The sequence below is a fragment of the Procambarus clarkii genome, chromosome 38 (genome assembly GCF_040958095.1).
Source record: "Procambarus clarkii isolate CNS0578487 chromosome 38, FALCON_Pclarkii_2.0, whole genome shotgun sequence".
Lineage (NCBI taxonomy): Eukaryota > Metazoa > Arthropoda > Malacostraca > Decapoda > Cambaridae > Procambarus > Procambarus clarkii.
Window position 1 is genome coordinate 3662751 of NC_091187.1, and position 20831 is coordinate 3683581.

At 43.6% G+C, this 20831-nt stretch overlaps 1 protein-coding gene across 2 annotated transcripts in view; it reads left to right on the plus strand.

Annotated features, from left to right (window-relative positions):
- LOC123765991 (tripartite motif-containing protein 59-like) overlaps positions 1-20831 on the plus strand; it is a 197756-nt gene that overhangs the window by 23922 nt on the left and 153003 nt on the right. Inside the window, exon 3 of one of the 2 annotated variants that reach the window (XM_069337653.1) lies at positions 8824-9582. The exons of the other annotated variant lie outside the window; for it this stretch is intronic. Within the exon in view, the coding sequence (XP_069193754.1) occupies positions 8824-9537 (714 nt within the window). The 3' untranslated portion in view covers positions 9538-9582. Of the gene's footprint in view, positions 1-8823; positions 9583-20831 lie in introns of those variants that run through there. 2 annotated transcript variants of the gene reach the window in all.

The following is a 20831-nucleotide window of genomic DNA, read 5'->3' on the forward strand; positions in this document are numbered from 1 at the left end:
GGGAGGGAGAGGCAGCCAGTGGCAGGCTGCCACTGGCTGCCATTGCCACTGCCACTCAGCATACCAACTTAGTGGTTCGTTATGGTGAACATGAATGTAGATACTTTTATATAGCGTCTGTCTATAGTGAATAAAAGCAAAAACAGTATTGTGGGAGGAGAATGTGGGTGAGTCAGGTGACTTGAGGGAGGGAGCAAGTAGCAGCCAGTGGCGGGCTGCCACTGGCACTACCACTCAGCATGCCAACTTAGTGGTTCGTTATGGTGAACACGAATGTAAATACAGTACTTATATATAACGTCTGTATATAGTAAATAAAAGCAAAAACAGTATGGTGGGAGGAGAATGTGGGCAAGTGAGGTGTTGAGGGAGTGAGTGGCTGGCTGGTGTGTGGCAGTCACTTCTCGATACTTTTTGACTTATAATAGCAGCTTAGTGGTTCGTTATGGTGAACAAAACATGCAGATACTTATATATAACCTGTGTATATAGTGTAATAACCGACAAAGTATTTGTTCACTGTTTGATGAACATAATTGAATCAACAATATGCACACCATATTTTTGAGTACAGTGATGATTCACTTATTTTATTATATAAATATATCACACTACACACTATTGAATAATATTACAGCAAAAAAACTACGAAAAATCAATCAGAGACATTGAAATAATTAGGTAATTATCTCTTTGTGGCAACTCCGGCCTGACAGCTGGCAAGCAACAAAACGTCTGGGACGCACGCTGAGTCAGCGCCTGTTTTTTGCCAGACTTTCCCTCCCTATAGCGGGCAATATATGCCACTTACGATTTTTTTATTATTTTTCCCATGATCAGTGAACACAAATTAACAGGTTTAGAAGAAAATAAATTTTTTTTTTTTTTTTGGTATGCGCCTGTGAGTGACACGTGCTAAATAGCCAGGCGCCATACAAGGGTTAACCCCTCAACTGCGCAACACGCCTGCAGGCCCTCGACGGGGGGTGTGCAACGCGCCTCCAGGAATTTTATATTTTTAGCGTATAATTCAAAACTCCCGCGGCTACATGGGGTTCACATCAGCTTCCTCAGGGCTCTTATAAACAGATGCCATCTTTAAAAAAAATCGTGGGCAACATTCCCGGGTGTGAGAGCCTCAGTAGTGAGTGAGCAACCAAGGCTGGCACACGCATCATGAGCTCACAGCACTGCTGTTCAGCTTGTGACCACAGCATCACCAAATAATGTCAAAATATATATATAACTTGTATTATTTAGCCATGATAGTATTATAGAGGAGCCTGAGTGTGATAATGACTGGGTACAATGTTCAAATATCAGTGATTCAATGCTGTTCACAATGTTCACAGCGCTAGCCACAGCACCACAGCATTATTTCATCCATCTAGGAACCTTCAAACGATTTCTTATGTTACTTTACAAAATAAAGCTGTAGTCAGTTATTCATTTACAGGATTTAGTGGGCCAGGATTGTGATAATAGCTGGATTTTGGTGATAATTAGCGCTGTGCATAGTATTGTGAAAGGATGAAGTTTGGTGAGGGAGGGAGAGAATCCATATAGCGTCACTGTGTGGGGCAGTCACTCTTGTTTTGCTCACTATACTAGCTTAGTGGTTCGCTATGGTGAACACATATGTACATGGATATATAGAATGTGTATATGTAGTGTAATAACAGCAACAGGAGTAAGTTGGGAGGAGCTATTTTGGTGAGGGAGGTGACGTCATAATAGTAGCATCGTCTGCTGGCTGCTGTGTGATTTCTCATGCAGTGTATGGCGGCCACTGTGCTGTTTGGACACAATTCCAGCTTACTTGCATAGTTCTGGTGAATAAAACATGTAGATACATATACATAACATGTGTAAATAGTGTAATAAAAACAATAACAGTATGGTGGGAGGAGGAGTGATGACGAGTACGATGTTGGAGGAGTGAGGGAGGGCTGCCTGGGAGTGGCAACTCACACTTGAGGAGTTCTGAGTGTGTTTATGGTGAATGTATATAGTGTGTAATAGTGTATAGTGTGTAAATATGTTGTAAATATACATAAATGAACATGAAACATTGTTGTGAGTAACAGTATGTTGGGAGGAGGAGTGATGGTGAGTACGATGTTGGAGGAGTGAGGGAGGACTGGCTGGATGTGGCAGCTGACACTCGCTGAGTTCTGAGTGTGTTTATGGTGTGTGTGTATATAGTGTGTGATAGTGTATAGTGTGTAAATAGATTGTATATATACATAAATTAGCATGATACATTAGAAGTATGTGCAAGATATGTGTACACGTGTGTCATGCACGTAACACAGTGTCTTCGGACAGTACGGATGTTCTACTGCCATAAAATAGTGTACGTGTTCTTTATACATAGGATTGGCACAAAAAAAACAAATGAAATGTATTTGTAACTTTTATTTTTTTTTGAGATATATACAGGAGTTGTTACATTCTTGTACAGCCACTAGTACGCACAGCGTTTCTGGCAGGTCCCTGGAATATGATCCCCGCCTCGAAGAATTGTTTTTACAACCAAGTACCCATTTTACTGTTGAGTTAAAGAGAGGCTACAGTTAAGGATTTGCGCCCAGTAAATCCTCCCTGGCCAGGATACGAACCCATGACAAAGCGCTCGCGGAACACCAGGCGAGTGTCTTATCACTACACCACGGAGACTGGGAGCTGAGCGCAAAAAGTGAATAAAAATATATTCGTGGCAACTCGCGCATCTTGAGCCGGGCACCCTACTGGCCCTGGGAGCATATGCCACAGGCGACCGGGGATTGATGACATCACGCGCGAACTGACGGACCCCATAGTAGCCAAAGTAAGTAGTGGTACTTCGGAGTACGAGCGTCCCTGTTTACGCATTTTTCAGATTACGAGCAGGATTTGCTCGGAAAATTTACATCGGAATACGAGGGTGTTGATACTCGTAAAGGCCAACCTAGTGCATGGTGGCGCGGCGATCGCCGCTCAGTTTACCAGTGCCTTGTGCCCAGTGACTATCCCGCCTCAATTCTTCACAAGGATTCTTCACGGTGTTTTGTCGAATATTTGGCCATTTGAGCATAAAAGTTATTATATATCTCGCAATGGGTCCCAAGAAAGCCAGTGGTAAGGTTCAACCTAAGAAAATAGTTGTGAGTAGAGGCAGTAGAGGATGTCCCTTCCTCATTAAGAAAATGTGTGAAGTATGGAAAGAACTGCTAAGTTTTGTTGAAAAAACTCAACCAGAAAAGCTGTAGCAGGCCGTTGCATTGACCTTTTAAATAAGCAGTCTCCGTGGTGTAGTGGTAAGACACTCGCCTGGCGTTCCGCGAGCGCTATGTCATGGGTTCGTATCCTGGCCGGGGAGGATTTACTGGGCGCAATTCCTTAACTGTAGCCTTTGTTTAACGCAACAGTAAAATGTGTACTTGGATGAAAAAACGATTCTTCGCGGCGGGGATCGTATTCCAGGGACCATAGGATTAAGGATTTGCCCGAAACGCTACGCGTACTAGTGGCTGTACAAGAATGTAACAACTCTTGTATATATCTCAAAAAAAAAAAAAAAAAAAAACAAAAAAAACAATGTGAGGTCTTACTACGGTCAAGTGTTAAAATGTAGGGAAAAAGAAACAGATTCTTAGTAAGACAAGCAAGCAGTGAGCCACAAGCAGGTCCTAGTGGTATGCAGGCAAAGCGTGCCAGAGTGTGCACACACCACCAGAAGCTGAAACTGAACCTCGCCGAGGCAAAACGTTTAAATGAGAGCAGGAATGAAGAAGAAATCAATTCTTTTTTTCTACAAAGTGATAGGGGTAGGCAGACCAGTAAAGTGGTACATAAAGGCAAACCAACAAAAGCATTAAAGAGAGGGGGAGTGAAAAATAAGGAGAGGGGAAACAATTTCCTGAAGATTGCATACACCAACATAGATGGAGTGAGATTGAAGATACTGGAGTTAAGTGATGTAATACAGCTGCAGACACCAGACATTGTTGCACTCACGGAAACAAAACTTGAAGATGTTATTTTAAATGAGGTCATATTCCCAAGGGGTTACTCAATTTGGAGACGGGACAGAAAAATTAGGAAAGGCGGTGGCGTTGCTGTGCTGGTGAAAGAACACCAAAAGGTGAACGAAATAATGACTGACAATCCACAAGAAGTTGATATAATAGCACTAGAGATCTGCCATGAGGATGATAAACTAATGATCATAAATGCATACAGTCCACCGCTAAGCAGCACATGGTCAAAGGAGGAGCTAGATAGTAAACGAGAAGGTTTTATAACAATAATGAGAGAGATTATAGCGAGAGCGGATAACGATAGATCACAACTGTTGATAGTCACCGACAACAACTTGAAATCCATAGACTAGGAAGCATATGAAGCTAAAACAGAAGATTTTTGGACCTGTAGATTTGTAGACCTCATCCTGGAAACATTTTTGTATCAACATGTTAAACAAGCTACGAGGATGAGGGAAGGGGACGTTCCCTCCATGCTAGATTTGATATTTACCAGGAAGGAGGAAGAAATATTTGACATTCAGTACCTTCCTCTCTTGGGTAAAAGTGACCATGTCTTTTTGGGAATAAAGTATGCAATGTGTTATAATCTGGAAGAAAATATGAAGGTTGATGCAATTGAAAAACCTGACTTTAGTAGAGGACATTATGGCAACCTTAAAAAAATTTTCAGTGGGTATAATTGGACAGACTTGTTGCTAGGCAAGGAAGTGAATGAGATGTATGTCAAGTTTTGTGAAATATATGATAAAGACACAAAAAAAAATTATACCAAAACATAGAAGCAGAACTAGGAAACAGGATTGGTTCAACAGTAAGTGCGAGAGGGCCAGAGACCAAAAGACACAAAAATGGAATCAATACAGGAAGAGGCCAAACCCCTAAACATACCAGCGATACAAAGATGCGAGGAACAACTACACGGCAGTGAGGAGAGAGGTAGAAAGAAATTTTGAAAAAGGGATTGCAGACAAATGTAAAACAGAACCAGGTCTATTCTATAAATTCATAAACAACAAATTGCAGGTAAAGGATGATATACAGAGGTTGAAAATGGGAAATAGATTCACAGAAAATGAAAAGGAAATGTGTGAAACATTAAACGAAAAGTTCCAAAGTGTGTTTGTACAAAATGAAATCTTCAGGGAACCTGATACAATAAGAATTCCAGAGAACAACATAGAGCACATAGAGGTGTCTAGAGACGAAGTGGAAAAAATGCTTAAGGAGCTAAATAAGAACAAAGCAGTTGGTCCAGATGGAGTTTCACCATGGGTTCTGAGAGAATGTGCACCTGAGCTCAGCATTCCTCTTCAACTGATTTTTCAGGCATCCCTGTTTACAGGAGTTGTAGCTGATGTGTGGAAAAAGGCTAACATGGTTCCAATCTACAAAAGTGGAAGCAGGGAAGACCCCCTTAATTATAGACCGGTATCATTGACAAGTGTTATAGTCAAAATATTGGAAAAAATAATTAAAACTAAATGGGTAGAACACCTGGAGAGAAATGATGTAATATCAGACAGACAGTATGGTTTTCGATCTGGAAGATCCTGTGTATCAAATTTACTCAGTTTCTATGATCGAGCAACAGAGATATTACAGGAAAGAGATGGTTGGGTTGACTGCATCTATTTAGACCTAAAAAAGGCTTTCGACAGAGTTCCACATAAGAGGTTGTTCTGGAAACTGGAAAATATTGGAGGGGTGACAGGTAAGCTTCTAACATGGATGAAAAATTTTCTGACTGATAGAAAAATGAGGGCAGTGATCAGAGGCAATGTATCGGACTGGAGAAATAAACACCAGTGATGTTTATTGTCTACATAAATGATCTACCAGTTGGTATACAGAATTATATGAACATGTTTGCTGATGATGCTAAGATAATAGGAAGGATAAGAAACTTAGATGATTGTCATGCCCTTCAAGAAGACCTGGACAAAATAAGTTTATGGAGCACTACTTGGCAAATGGAATTTAATGTTAATAAATGCCATGTTATGGAATGTGGAATAGGAGAACATAGACCCCACACAACCTATATATTATGTGAGACATCTTTAAAGAATTCTGATAAAGAAAGAGATCTAGGGGTGGTTCTAGATAGAAAACTATCACCTGAGGACCACATAAAGAATATTGTGCGAGGAGCCTATGCCACGCTTTCTAACTTCAGAATTGCTTTTAAATACATGGATGGTGATATACTAAAGAAATTGTTCTCGACTTTTGTTAGGCTAAAGCTAGAATATACAGCGGTTGTGTGGTGCCCATATCTTAAGAAGCACATCAACAAACTGGAAAAGGTGCAAAGACATGCTACTAAGTGGCTCCCAGAACTGAAGGGCAAGAGCTACAAGGAGAGGTTAGAGTCATTAAATATGTCAAAACTGGAAGACAGAAGAAAAAGAGGTGATATGATCACTACATACAAAATAGTAACAGGAATTGATAAAATTGATAGGGAAGATTTCTTGAGACCTGGAACTTTAAGAACAAGAGGTCATAGATATAAACTAGCTAAACACAGATGCCGAAGAAATATTAGAAAATTCACTTTCGCAAACAGAGTGGTAGACGGTTGGAACAAGTTAGGTGAGAAGGTGGTGGAGGCCAAGACCGTCAGTAGTTTCAAAGCGTTATATGACAAAGAGTGCTGGGAAGACGGGACACCACGAGCGTAGCTCTCATCCTGTAACTACACTTAGGTAATTACACCAGAGAAGTCCTCACTGCCGAATGTTATAATGGAAGGGGACTTCCATTATAACATTCTTCAGCAAGTAGTCAGTAGTCTTCAGCAAGGATAAGTAATAACTTGAACATACTTTTGTAGTAAAGATTTATATGAATTAGGTATAAAATTTAGTTTGAAGTGAGGTTTTTGGGTAGTCAGGAACAGATTAATTCATTTCCCATTATTTCTTATGAGGAAATTAGCTTCGGTTTACGAGTTTTCAGATTACGAGCTGTCTCCAGGAACGGATTAAACTCTTAAACCGAGGTACCCCTGTACAATTTCGACTTTTTGTTAACATATCCATACTCAGGGAAAGGTTTTTGACACTTAAAAAAAAAAAAAAAATCCAGAGAATTTATTTCCTATGCACGGGGGTTGGGTGGGGTGCCGTATTCGGAAGCCGAGCAGCCCAGTGGTTAAGATGTTTCTAAAGTGAGACATGGCATTGCCATTCAACAGGTTTATAACACGGTTTGTCAGGAATGATAATTTTCATGAAAATGTTTGCCATTTTGCACACATTCCTTTTATTAGAGAACTAGATTTAGGAATACCAAACTCTGTGTCAAGAGCAGACACACGGGCACCACTTTCATATTCAGCTACGAGTTCTTTCTGTGGGAACCGACCTGTGAGATTTATATTTATTTAATTTATATGAATTTATATAGAATTTATATTTACGTTAATTTGTATACTTCGATAGCAATTTGTATAATGATAAGTGGACTGTATTTCTGCAATAATCTCATAATCTCACAAATCGCTCCTCTACACATTAGGGGGGTTTATATTAAATTTATATATATGCAGCCAATCAAACTACAGTATTAACTACACATTGAAGAGGTTCCTTATCTTATTGTACAGCAGGCCTTAGTCCACCAGGTATAACCAGGATTTAGACACCAAATTATCCTCTTTGAGGTAGCTTCCATCACCCAGTAACTGGTACACAAAGCATGCTTCCTCGTCTTGACCTGTCAAAAGGGCGCTAGCTGTAAAGCCAGAATCCTAATATATGACAGCTATATCAGAGAAAACACTGTACAAGGAACCATAAAGACCTGGCTTAATTACCTTTAGTATGAGGCGATCTCGTGATCTAACCGGCTCACCCTATATCTATTGACATTAATGGCCATAAATGAAAGATAAACGGGTTTCGGAAAGACACTTCCCTTGAGATTGATGACAGCGTGTTGATAATGGCAGATCACTACTCTGATCTTCCATAACACTTCGTCCAAGAGAATTTATAGGAGCCGAATTTGCTCCACGACTCTGGTCTAATTACAATAACAATGGCTGACCACTCCCTCCTCCCTGACGCCTGGCTTACATTGTCCAGATGACAGTAAGTGATAGAAGGGTCACATTTACTCTATTTTAATTCTGATAATTAAGTTAATTTATATGAGATGTTTTTATGATGGTAAAGTCCAAAGACTAATGTATTTAAGAATAATTCCCACCATAATAGGTGGTGAATTTATAATAGTATGTGGTAATGATATCCCATTTTCTATAGACGGAAATTCCACTACAATTTACATTTTCTATGGGTAACTTGTGTATACAACACAGCAATATTATCTGTCTGTATGATATTATTAAATGGTGTCGGATTTTCCGACACTTTCTTCATCTGTATCATGATGAAGAATATAACTTATTTTTTTTTTTTGCTTGGCCCTTATCACTAACCCTCATAGGTGACATGGCGACTTATTTACACTAAGAATATCAAACATATCCAAAATATCCCAGAGAAAAGTGTAGTGGGTTGTGTAGTGAACAACAGCTATGGTGAAACTGAAGCATCAGGGACGCATGTTTACTTCTGAATGCTGTGCAAACGGATGAATACCGAACATGAACACAGTGTCTGAATACTGTAACGTGTGAATTGGAAGCAGTGCAAATATTGAGGTTCCTCTGTACAAGGAAATTATGTAAATATTATATAATTTGTATTGATAAATACAGTACAGTACTGTAATATTACTTTTTGTTGCAAATACATCTAGCTTAACCAAATATTCTTTTCCACAGGATAACAAGCCAGAGGAATGTTCAGTGTGTTATAACGATTATGACGACAATCAACTACGGCCTCGCACACTGCCGTGCGGCCACACATTCTGCTCCCAGTGTATTGACAATGCTATCAAGAATGGTCAGCTGAACTGCCCCAGCTGCCGTGCCGAGCATGCTGCCACAGCTGCTACTCTGTTCCCAATTAATTATGGTATGGAAGCCCTTATCAGAAAACTAAAAGGTATCGAGGTTGTGCCAGGGGTAACAGTACCAGCAAAACCCATTAAAACTCCTGCGAGAGGAATCAGTAAGAAGTTACGTTCCCTGGTGCAGGAGCAGAAGAGCATCATCAGCAGCCTCATTACTAGCTGTGAAGAGGTACTGTCCCAGCTGGGGGAGTACCGGGGGCAGCTGGGGGACTGGAAGACTTGCCACCTCCAGCTCCAGGACAGACTCTATGCTCTGGTAGAGCAGAACAAGTCAACAATGAAGCTCTTGGAACTGGAGGATACCAGTGTGGTGGATATGACAACACAAGGAGAGGAAGGGAAGACTCAGCTGCAGGCCATGTTGGGGAGCCTCAACACAGTCAACACCCTACAGGAGGTTGACACAACCATAGACACAGCTGATGAGTGCAGCATGAAGGTAGAAGATTGGCTCAAGAAGTGCCAGGAACTCTTCCCAGATGTCAAGACTGTCCACACCTCAGTGAAGGTACGTTGCTGAAGGTCACATTGTTCTCACCCAACTGAGTGTAGTATTGCCTCTATATAAACACTTTTGACATGGAGACACAATAAGATGAGAGTTGACTTTATATATAGGAAACTTTCTGGGGGAAGCCCCTTCGGCTTCACTGAGCTATCCGGGCTGATATGAGTGTATTAGACCCCTGACATCAGTCAAGTGAATGGAGTTCTAAGCCTAACACTGACCATGAGCCAGAACCTGGCCTCCCCTCAGAAAGGCACGACAAGCAATGGCCTATAGAAACCCCGTGTGGTTGAAAGCATTCTATATCTGCCATCAACCGGGTAATGCACCCAGAAAAGTAGGCATCCCAAAACAAACCTCTATTCTGGTTAAAAGATTGCTACTGGAAGCCGAACTATTGGACAGAACTCCCCAAATGAAAAATGAGCAAACGAACATGGTGTCACAACCTTCACCGTGCCGCCGTCTGCGCAGCAACCCCCCCTCCCCGGGAGGGAGTAGGGGAGCCCCAGACCCACGTGCCGGCTATCCACACACCAGTTCTGTGGCTGATGTGCTTCCTGGACGGTTGTGCGACTCTGGCTCTGAATTTTCCAGTGCTGTGCCTTGTGATGTGGTCCTGTCCGGTGGTGGTGTGCGAGCCAGGAGTACTTTTACCAGTACTCAGTCTGCTTGTGCCTAGGGTTACCTTCCCTAGGCAGGTAGCCCTAGAGTACTGCCTGTAAGTACTGCCCATGGAGCTTGGGGCTACCTTCCACAAATCACCTTTGGGGTCTACCGCTGCTGTGGGCTTTTGCTGCTCAGTGATTACCCTCCATTGGAGTCAGCTGAGGTGCTTCATGCACCCTTCTTTGCCTCTGGGAAGGAGGTAGTTTTCGTCACTGGTTGGGATGCAAGGTACTGTGCAGCTAGTTGTCATCTACTCATAGTGGGAGGCTCTGTTCCGCCTGGGCACGTTGTGCTCCTGCGAGATTTTTTGTTTTTTTATTGTTTTTGTTTTCCTGCCTGGTGGGGGTCTGCCCCTTGGTTTTGGTCCTCACCCAATTATATCTTGGTGGTCCTCTACTAGGTACCCGTGAGTGTACATGTCCCGTGAGTTCAGCAATTTGGAGTTTGTTTTGGTAATTTTTGGCGCTGGTTAGCAGTTCCTAGTCTAGGCTTCCCCTAGTGAGAATACGCGACAAAGGGCCCTGGAAAACCCTATGTGGCTCAGTGGTCTGATGGAGGCGTCCCTCGAGTCCCATCTTGCTTCGTACGAGTTTTAAAGGTTGCTCTGTCTCCTTATCTCAGGGTGACACTCGCTGTTTGTGCCTCCGTCATGCTGCCTGTTGGGTCGGTGACACCTTCAACCTGGAGTCCCGCGAGTTTTGTTCCTTGTTTGTACTCCAATACACCCAGTCCACTGATAATGATCTACGGGTGCAGGCAGCTACGGCATTGCATGCGCGTTTTAGGTTGCTGCAATGACCTAGGTTGGATGCTCACCCAGAAGCCCTGAGACTGCCCCATGTTTGGTTATAGGGACCCAGATTTGGGGATGTTAGTCGTTTCGACTTTGGTTTTGTCAGTGCCCCCTTGTCCTTCCCCTGCTGTTGTTCGTCTTGTTCCTCCCCCCCTCCCCCTTGCTTCTGGCTCTGATGCATCTGAGAGTTTCAGAGTCGGGGTAGGGTTTAGTTGGTGTTGAGACTCTGACAGTTTCAGGGGATGCCCCTTCCTGTGCGACGATGGAGGCATTCAAGCCTGTTCCTTCAGCTGGTGCTTCTGGGTTTGACCAGTGGGCCCTCTTTATTCCAGCTTTTCCGGTGGCTTCTGCCTTTTCTTTTGAGGCAGGGGGCTTGGAGGACGGCTCAGCCCCGGGGCCTGATGTGGAGGTTCCCGGGGCAGGGGGAGGGGATGACTTGGGAGGCTTGGGCCCATTACACCCCGCTTGGTTTTTGGTACTCTCGGAGCAGGGCTTGTTACAGTGGGTAGGGTTTTCTTATCTTCCCTCCCTGTACGAGTTTGATATGGCGTCGACCCCTCCCTGTATTCGGTTCTGTGTTTTCTTGTGTGCTTCAGTCCAGTCCTTCCGGAGGTTTTTGGCCTCTCGCATCCCACCTCATGAGGTGCAGGAGGCTCTTAAGGTGGTTCAGGTTTACCTGGGGGACAACTATGTAATTACCTAAGTGTAATTACCTAAGTGTAGTTACAGGATGAGAGCTACGCTCGTGGTGTCCCGTCTTCCCAGCACTCTTTGTCATATAACGCTTTGAAACTACTGACGGTCTTGGCCTCCACCACCTTCTCACTTAACTTGTTCCAACCGTCTACCACTCTATTTGCGAAGGTGAATTTTCTTATATTTCTTCGGCAACTGTGTTTAGCTAGTTTAAATCTATGGCCTCTTGTTCTTGAAGTTCCAGGTCTCAGGAAGTCTTCCCTGTCGATTTTATCAATTCCTGTTACTATTTTGTACGTAGTGATCATATCACCTCTTTTTCTTCTGTCTTCTAGTTTTGGCATATTTAATGCTTCTAACCTCTCCTCGTAGCTCTTGCCCTTCAGTTCTGGGAGCCACTTAGTAGCATGTCTTTGCACCTTTTCCAGTTTGTTGATGTGCTTCTTAAGATATGGGCACCACACAACAGCTGCATATTCTAGCTTTGGCCTAACAAAAGTCATGAACAATTTCTTTAGTATATCGCCATCCATGTATTTAAATGCAATTCTGAAGTTAGAAAGCATTGCATAGGCTCCTTGCACAATATTCTTAATGTGGTCCTCAGGTGATAGTTTTCTATCTAGAACCACTCCTAGATCTCTTTCTTTATCAGAATTCTTTAAAGATTTCTCACATAATATATAGGTTGTGTGGGGTCTATGTTCTCCTATTCCACATTCCATAACATGACATTTATTAACATTAAATTCCATTTGCCAAGTGGTGCTCCATATACTTATTTTGTCCAGGTCTTCTTGAAGGGCATGACAATCATCTAAATTTCTTATCCTTCCTATTATCTTAGCATCATCAGCAAACATGTTCATATAATTCTGTATACCAACTGGTAGATCATTTATGTACACAATAAACATCACTGGTGCAAGAACTGAACCCTGTGGTACTCCACTTGTGACATTTCTCCATTCCGATACATTGCCTCTGATTACTGCCCTCATTTTTCTATCAGTCAGAAAATTTTTCATCCATGATAGAAGCTTACCTGTCACCCCTCCAATATTTTCCAGTTTCCAGAACAACCTCTTATGTGGAACTCTGTCGAAAGCCTTTTTTAGGTCCAGATAGATGCAGTCAACCCAGCCATCTCTTTCCTGTAATATCTCTGTGGCCCGATCATAGAAACTGAGTAAATTCGATACACAGGATCTTCCTGATCGAAAACCATACTGTCTGTCTGATATTATATCATTTCTCTCCAGGTGTTCTACCCATTTAGTTTTGATTAGCACCTCAATGCGTGCTTGTTCACCCCTGCCCTTCCTCGGGATGTCGGCATTGTGCAGCTTCACATGCAGGTTCCCACCCTTTTAGCTGCCCTGGTTGCTGAGAATTTTTGTGCCCGTGGCCTTTTGGTGTTGGTCTTGCGGTTCTTTTCCCTTCTCGAGCGGTCTTTGAATTGACTTGAAGAGGACATGGAGGCACTTGGGACCGATCCTGGGTCTAATGCGTTGGTTTTGACAGTGCGAGCATCGTCTGCCCTGTTGAAGCTGTTCGTGTTGCGGACATCCCGCATCCCTGCAGGATGCAGCAGGATGCAGTGTCTGTTTTTGTCTCTTATCTCGCATGTCGGCAGGCGATGATCTTTCAATCCGTGGAATCCGCTTGGGCTCTGGTTCTTAGGTTTCTTTGCCTGTTTGTCCTTTGCTGTTTACAGAGTCTGTGGTGGTGCAGTATCTTCAGGTAGCTTTTTCCGGTTGCCGTCCCATGTCAAACTTGTTTGTTCTCCAGGGGGCCTGTGGGGAGGTCTTCCCAGAAGGGTTGTGCCAGGGCTTGGGGTTCCTCTTGTCGTGGTAGGCCAGTGGTGCCAGTTTTGGGGATCACACAGCCTTCAGAACTGATGACGGCTGGTTAGCGCGGTGATCGCTCTGCTCATAATGGGCTTTTCATATCGTTTCTGATGGCCTGCGGTAGTGTTGGGTGGCCCCTCCTCCTTTAGGGGGTTCGGGGCTGGTGGGTGGGTCCCTCAGGTGAGTCCCGCATGTTTCCAGTTCTGAAACGGGACTGTGCAGACCTGCAGTTCATTCTGGACTTGCTCTGTCTGAGCCCTTGGGTCTCCTGTCCCTTCTTTCGGATGTCTACTCTGTCCCAGGTCTGTCTTTTCTTGGAGCCGGGCACTTGGATGGTGTCCCTTGACTCCGGGATGCATATTGGCATGTCCCAATTCATCTGGGGTTCAGGGACTGGCTTGGTTTTGTTGTGGGGCATCAGGCTTACCATTTTCATTGCCTTCCATTCGGCTCGAATCTGGCACCTTGCGTGTTCACACGCCTTACCCAGGTTATGGTGGCCCATCTGCTTCTCTTAAGGGTTCGGGTTTTGGCCTACCTTGATGACTGGATGGTGTGGGCTCTCAGCCAGTCCGCACGTCTGCTCACCAGGGATTTGGTTTTTTCCCAGCTCACCTGATTCGGGTTCCTGGTGAGCTGGAGAAGTCCCATCTGGTTCCCTCTCAGGTTCGGTCTTGGCTGGGTCTTGTGTGGGACTCTCGGAGTGCTTCCTTGTCTCTTCCTCCGGAGGCCCTTTGGCAGCAGTCCCGCCTTCGCCTGTTTCTGGGGGGATCCCGGGTCACGCGGTGGTTGCTCGAGGGTTTGTGTGGGAGTCTGAGCTTAGCAGTGATGGTCTACCCACCGGGTCGGGTTTGGTTTCGTTGGTTGTTCTGATTCCTTTGGGGTCATCCCTTCGGCCTCTCTCGCGATCGCTGGGTTTGGCCTCTGGGGGCCTTGCATCAGTTGCTGAGTCGCCGACTTCCTCTTTGGGTTTTTCGGGGGTTCACTGCCTTGCTGCCTACCCGAGCCCTCGCTCAATGTGTTCATGGACGCATTGTCTCTAGTCTGGGGCTTTGTGACCAGTGCTCAGAGTACCGGCCAGGAGTGGTGAGGTCTTTCCTTCCTGACCCACAGCTTGGTGTGGGAGTTTGTGGTGGTGTGGCTGTCACTTCGTAGGGTTCAGGTTGCTCGCGGATCGATGGTCAGGCTCCATTTGGACTGCTCCCCAGTGGTTCATTGCCGGGGTTCGATGCGGTCCTTGGCTCATTGGGGCTGGTAGCTTCGGGTGACTCGTCTGCTGAGTTCTCAGTGTTTGGCTCTCCTGGCAGTTCACATTCGGGGGGGGAGGGGGTCCAACGTCCTGGCGGACGGCCTGTCTTGGTTCATTCCACTGTCCACGGAATGGACGGTCGACGCTGACTCGTTCAATTGGCTCTGCCGGACATACGGGCTTCTGGAAGTGGACCTCTTCGCATCTGCATGGTTGGGGCGCCTCCCATTATATGTGGCACCCTTCCCCAACTGCAAGGCTGTCAGGGTCGACGCCTTCAGGCAGGACTGGTCAAGGTGGGGTTTCCTGTACCACTTCACCATTGTTCAGCTGTTACTCCAGGTCCTAACTCGCTTGGAGACTACCAAGGGAGAGTAGTCCTCTTAGCTCCTTGGTGGCCCGGCCCAGCCTTGGTTTCAGGTGCTGTTTGCTCGATGTCTGAACCCCGCGGGTCTTCCCGTGGCTCTGCCTCTTTCAGTAGATCGGACCAGTCCGTTACGTAACTGGTTCTATCTTCTCCTTGAGTCTTCATGTCCAGTCTTTTTGATGTGGGTCTATCTCCGTTTGTATGGTGATCAGGTGGCTTTGTTAATGGTGTCCCACTTTGCATGCTTCATCTCTGTTTCAGTATGAAGTTTCCTGGCGGTCCTTCTGTTATTTCTTATCCCTTCGTAGGTCTCTGTTACGGTTGTCCTCTCCTTCCTTTCGTTGTTGTTTTGGGACTGTCATCTTATGCAGATTACTGTATAAACCCGCTAATCTGGACTATATGGGTAGGACCCCATGCCAGATAAGCCGGTTTTCTGGATTAACATACTTTTTCACCGCGTGAGTCCAAAAGTGACCATTTCCAAAAATGTTTGTACGGACAACCACTTGGTTTGCAAACTTAAGTTATCCAAAGGCAGGCATGGAGGGAGCTGTCAAGTCAGTCAGTCAGTCCAGTCCAGTCAGTGGAGGAGAGGTAGTGAGGGATGTGTAATTACCTAAGTGTAGTTACAGGATGGGAGCTACACTCGTGGTGTCCCGTCTTCCCAGCACTCTTTGTCATATAACGCTTTGAAATTACTGACGGTTTTGGCCTCCACCACCTTCTCACCTAACTTGTTCCAACCGTCTGCCACTCTGTTTACAAAAGTGAATTTTCTTATATATCTCCGGCAGCTTTGTTTCGTTAGTTTAAATCTATGACCTATTGTTCTTGAAGTGCCAGGTCTCAGAATTCTTCCCTATCAATTTTATTGATTCTTGTTACTATAATGAACGTAGTGATCATATTGCCTCTTTTTCTTCTATCCTCTAGTTTTTGCATATTTAATGCCTCTAACCTCTCCTCGTAGCTCTTCTCCTTCAGTTCTGGGAGCCACTTAGTGGCATGTCGTTTGCACCTTTTCCAGTTTGTTGATGTGCTTCTTATGATATGGGCACCATACAACCGCTGCATATTCCAGCTTTCGTCTAACAAAAGTCGTGAACAATTTCTTTAGTATATCTCCATCCATGTATTTAAAAGCAATTCTGAAGTTAGAAAGTTTAGCATAGGCTCCTCGCACAATGTTCTTAATGTGGTCCTCAGGTGACAGTTTCTATCTAGAACCACCCTTAGATTCCTTTTTTTTTTTAGAATTCTTTAAAGATTTCTCACATAATTTATAGGTTGTGTGGGGTCTATGTTCTCCAGTTCCACATTCCATAACATGGCATTTATTCACATTAAATTCTATTTGCCGAGTGTTGCTCCATGTACTTATTTTGTCCAGGTCTTCTTGAAGAGCATGACAATCATCTAGGTTTCTTATCTTCCCTATTATCTTAGCATCATCAGCAAACATGTTCATGTAATTCTGTATTCCCACAGGCAGATCGTTTATGTAGACAATGAACATTACCGGTACGATAACTGAACCCTGTGGTACTCCACTCGTGACATTCCTCCAATCTGATACCTTGCCTCAGTTTACGGCCCTCATTTTTCTGTCAGGAAATTTTTCATCCATGTTAGAAGTTTACCTGTCACCCTCCAATATGTTCCAGTTTCCAGAACATCCTCTTATGGGGAACTCTGTTGAAAGCCTTTTTTAGGTCCAGATAGATGCAGTCAACCCAACCATCTCTTTCCTGTAATATCTCTGTGGCTCGATCATAAAAACTGAGTAAGTTCGTTACACAGGATCTTCCAGATCGAAAACCATACTGTCTGTCTGATATTATATCGTTTTTCTCCAGGTATTCTACCCATTTAGTTTTAATTATTTTTTTTTCCAATATTTTGACTGTTACACTTGTCAATGATACAGGTCTATAATTAAGGGGGTCTTCCCTGCTTCCACATTTGTAGATTGGAACTATGTTAGCCTTTTTCCACACATCAGCTGCAACTCCTGTAAACAGGGATGCCTGAAAAATCAGTTGAAGTGGAATGCTGAGCTCAGGTGCACGTTCTCTTAGAACCCATGGTGAAACTCCATCTGGACCAACTGCTTTGTTCCTACTTAGCTCCTTGAGCATTTTTTCCACTTCGTCTCTAGACACCTCTATGTGCTCTATGTTGTTCTCTGGAATTCTTATTGTATCTGGTTCCCTGAAGACTTCATTTTCTACAACACACTTTGGAATTTTTCATTTAATGTTTCACATATTTCCTTTTCATTTTCCGTGAATCTATTTCCCATTTTCAACCTCTGAATATTATCCTTTGCCTGCAATTTGTTGTTTATGAATTTATAGAATAGACCTGGTTCTGTTTTACATTTGTCTGCAATCCCTTTTTCAAAACTTCTTTCTGCCTCTCTCCTCACTGCCGTGTAGTTGTTTCTCGCATCTTTGTATCGCTGGTATGTTTGGGGGTTTGGCCTCTTCCCTGTATTGATTCCATTTTTATGTCTTTTGGTCTCTGGCCTTCTTGCACTTTCTGTTGAACCAATCCTGTTTCCTAGTTCTGCATCTCTGTTTTGGTAAAGAAAAATTTGTGCCTTTATCATATATTTCACTAAACTTGACATACATCTCATTCACTTCCTTGCCTAGCAACAAGTCTGTCCAATTATACTCACTAAAAAATTTTCTAAGGTCACCATAATGTCCTCTCCTGAAGTCAGGTTTTTCAACTGCTTCAACCTCCTTATTTTCTTCCAGATTATAAAGCATTGCATATTTTATTCCCAAAAAGACATGGTCACTTTTACCCAAGAGAGGAAGGTTCTGAATGTCAAATATTTCTTCCTCCTTCCTGATAAATATCAAATCTAGCATGGAGGGAACGTCCCCTTCCCTCATCCTCGTAGCTTGTTTAACATGTTGATACAAGAATGTTTCCAGGATGAGGTCTACAAATCTACAGGTCCAAAAATCTTCTGTTTTAGCTTCATATGCTTCCCAGTCTATGGATTTCAAGTTGATGTCGCTGACTATCAACAGTCGTGATCTATCGTTATTCGTTCTCGCTATAATCTCTCTCATTATTGTTATAAAACCTTCTCATTTACTATCTAGCTCCTCCTTTGACCATGTGCTGCTTGGCGGTGGACTATATGCATTTATGATCATTAGTTTATCATCCTCATGGCAGATCTCTAGTGCTATTATGTCAACTTCTTGTGGATTGGCAGTCATTATTCGTTCACCTTTAGGTGTTCTTTTACCAGCACAGCAACGCCACCGCCTTTCCTAATTTTTCTGTCCCGTCTCCAAATTGAGTAGCCCCTTGGGAATATGACCTCATTTAAAATAACATAAAGTTTTGTCTCCGTGAGTGCAACAATGTCTGGTGTCTGCAGCTGTATTACATCACTTAACTCCAGTATCTTCGATCTCACTCCATCTATGTTGGTGTATGTAATCTTCAGGAACTTGTTTTCCCTCTCCTTATTCTTCACTCCACCTCTCTCTAATGCTTTTGTTGGTTTGCCTTTTTGTACCACTTTACTGGTCTGCTTATCCCTATCACTTTGTAGAAAAAAGAATTGATTTCTTCTTCATTCCTGCTCTCATTTAAACTTTTTGCCTCGGCGAGGTTCAGTTTCAGCTTCTCTCTGTCTTCTTTTGAAAGATCTCGTCTTAACGACCACACTTTCCCATCCTCATCACTTTGTAATTTTCTAGCATTCCTTAGTACTTCTTCCATCTGTTTTGCACCATTTAGGGTGATCCTCAAAGGTCGATCTTTCCCTTTTACATACCTGCCTATTCTCCTGTAGTCGCACACATTCTCTATGGTTGTAAGACCTTCCACGAGGCCAACAATTTTATCTACTACTTTCGCTTCTTCTACAGCTCTTTCTGACCTAGATGTTATCTCCTTTTCTTTGCAACCAAAAATTATCAGGGACTTACTCCGATCAACTGTGTTTTGCACCAACTTCGGGTTAGATCTATCTCAAGATAGATGCCAATTTCTTTCTAACTTCCAGCTTAATGTTTGTTTTATCTTGGTTGCTGCAGTGTTTGGCTTCCTTTACTGCTTCTTCAATTTTTTCCTTCTCCTAGGCCACTTGTGCATAGGTGAGTTGCATATCTTTCTTGCACTGTTCTATTCCCTGTGTAACTTCCTCCATCTGTGCTGACAAAAGCTGTTTCTCCTGTTGAATTTCCTTACCTAACCTATTGTAGTCATTTATGTTTAAATTTACTTTAACTTCTTCCAAAATTATTTTTAAGAGTTTATTTTCTTCTTCCATGGCTTTGCAATTTGTTTCCAATTGATTTTTATCCGTGCACAAGTCTTTCACTAAACCCTCAAGACATAAAACTTTGCTATTTAAATGGTCATTACTTTCTTTCAATTTACTAATTATTTCTACATGAATGTTCACTATAGTATCTAATTTTACCAACTTGTTGTATAGACTGGTTATCTCAATGCTTTCTTCATTGAATCCAGCAAAATCAAGCTCTGTTTTGTATTTCCTCTTGCAGGCGGCCATCTTGAATGTTCTTCTCTGCACTGTAAACACTAGGGCAACTTTTTCTCATCTAATTTTTCACTTCCCTTGGCACATTCCTGTTATCTCACCTATTTTTCAAAAGCACTATACCTTTATGTTCTCTGGGACACCACTCACTACCATCATCCTGTACTACAATACTTAGGATTGTTGAAATATGCTGGAGCTCCTCTGATGCAAGTGTTGACCCTGGGGGTGTCACCTTTTTGAAAAGGTGTGTTATGAAGTCAGCGTGTTAATTCGCTGACAAAGCACCGAACAAAGTCTCCCACCATATTAAAATTTATATCTTAGCTTTATGCTATTAAATGTTGATTTTTGTGTTAAGTGTATAGTCTTATGATAAATTAATAATCATTAACATGTTTTATTGCTTCCTGTTTATTAATTAAACAAATACATTTCTGGGGGGAGCCCCGTCGGCTCCCCGGAGCTATCCCAGGCTGATATGCTAATGTCAGACTTTGGCATCAGTCATGTGTATGGAGTTCTTAGGCCTACCGGGGACCACGGCCAGAACCGGGCCCCCTCAGAGAGGCAAGGGGAGCAATGGCCTATAGAAGCCCCCGTGTAGTTGGAAGCATTCTATGTCTGCCATCGACCGGAACAGGCACCCAGAAAGGTAAGCGCCCCAAAACAAACCCCTATTCTGGTTAAAATTGCTACCTAATACCGAACTAGTGGATAGAACTCCCCAACCGAAAACAAGCAAATTAGTGTGACGTCACACACTGCCGCGCCGCTGTCTGCGCAGCTCCCCCCTCCCCGGGAGGGGGAAGGGGGAGCCCCAGACCCCCCGCGCCGGCTACCCACACCTCAGTTCTTGAGGCTGATGCTATAGGCGATGGTCGTGTGCTCTGGCTCCGGTGTCGCTACTGCACTGTGCTTTGAGTGTGGTGTTAGTTTTGTGGGTGCGAGAGCCAGGAGTTATCTTCAGTACTCGGGCTGCATGCACCTAGGGCTGCCTTCCCTAGGTGCCCTGTAAGTACTGCCCTTGGGGCTTGGGGCCACCTTCCACAGGCTCCTCGGGGTCTGCCTCTGCTGGTCCGTTTTACCTTTCGGTTTTTCGGCCGCCTGTTGGGCTCTTGGGTGTTCTGTTCTCCCTT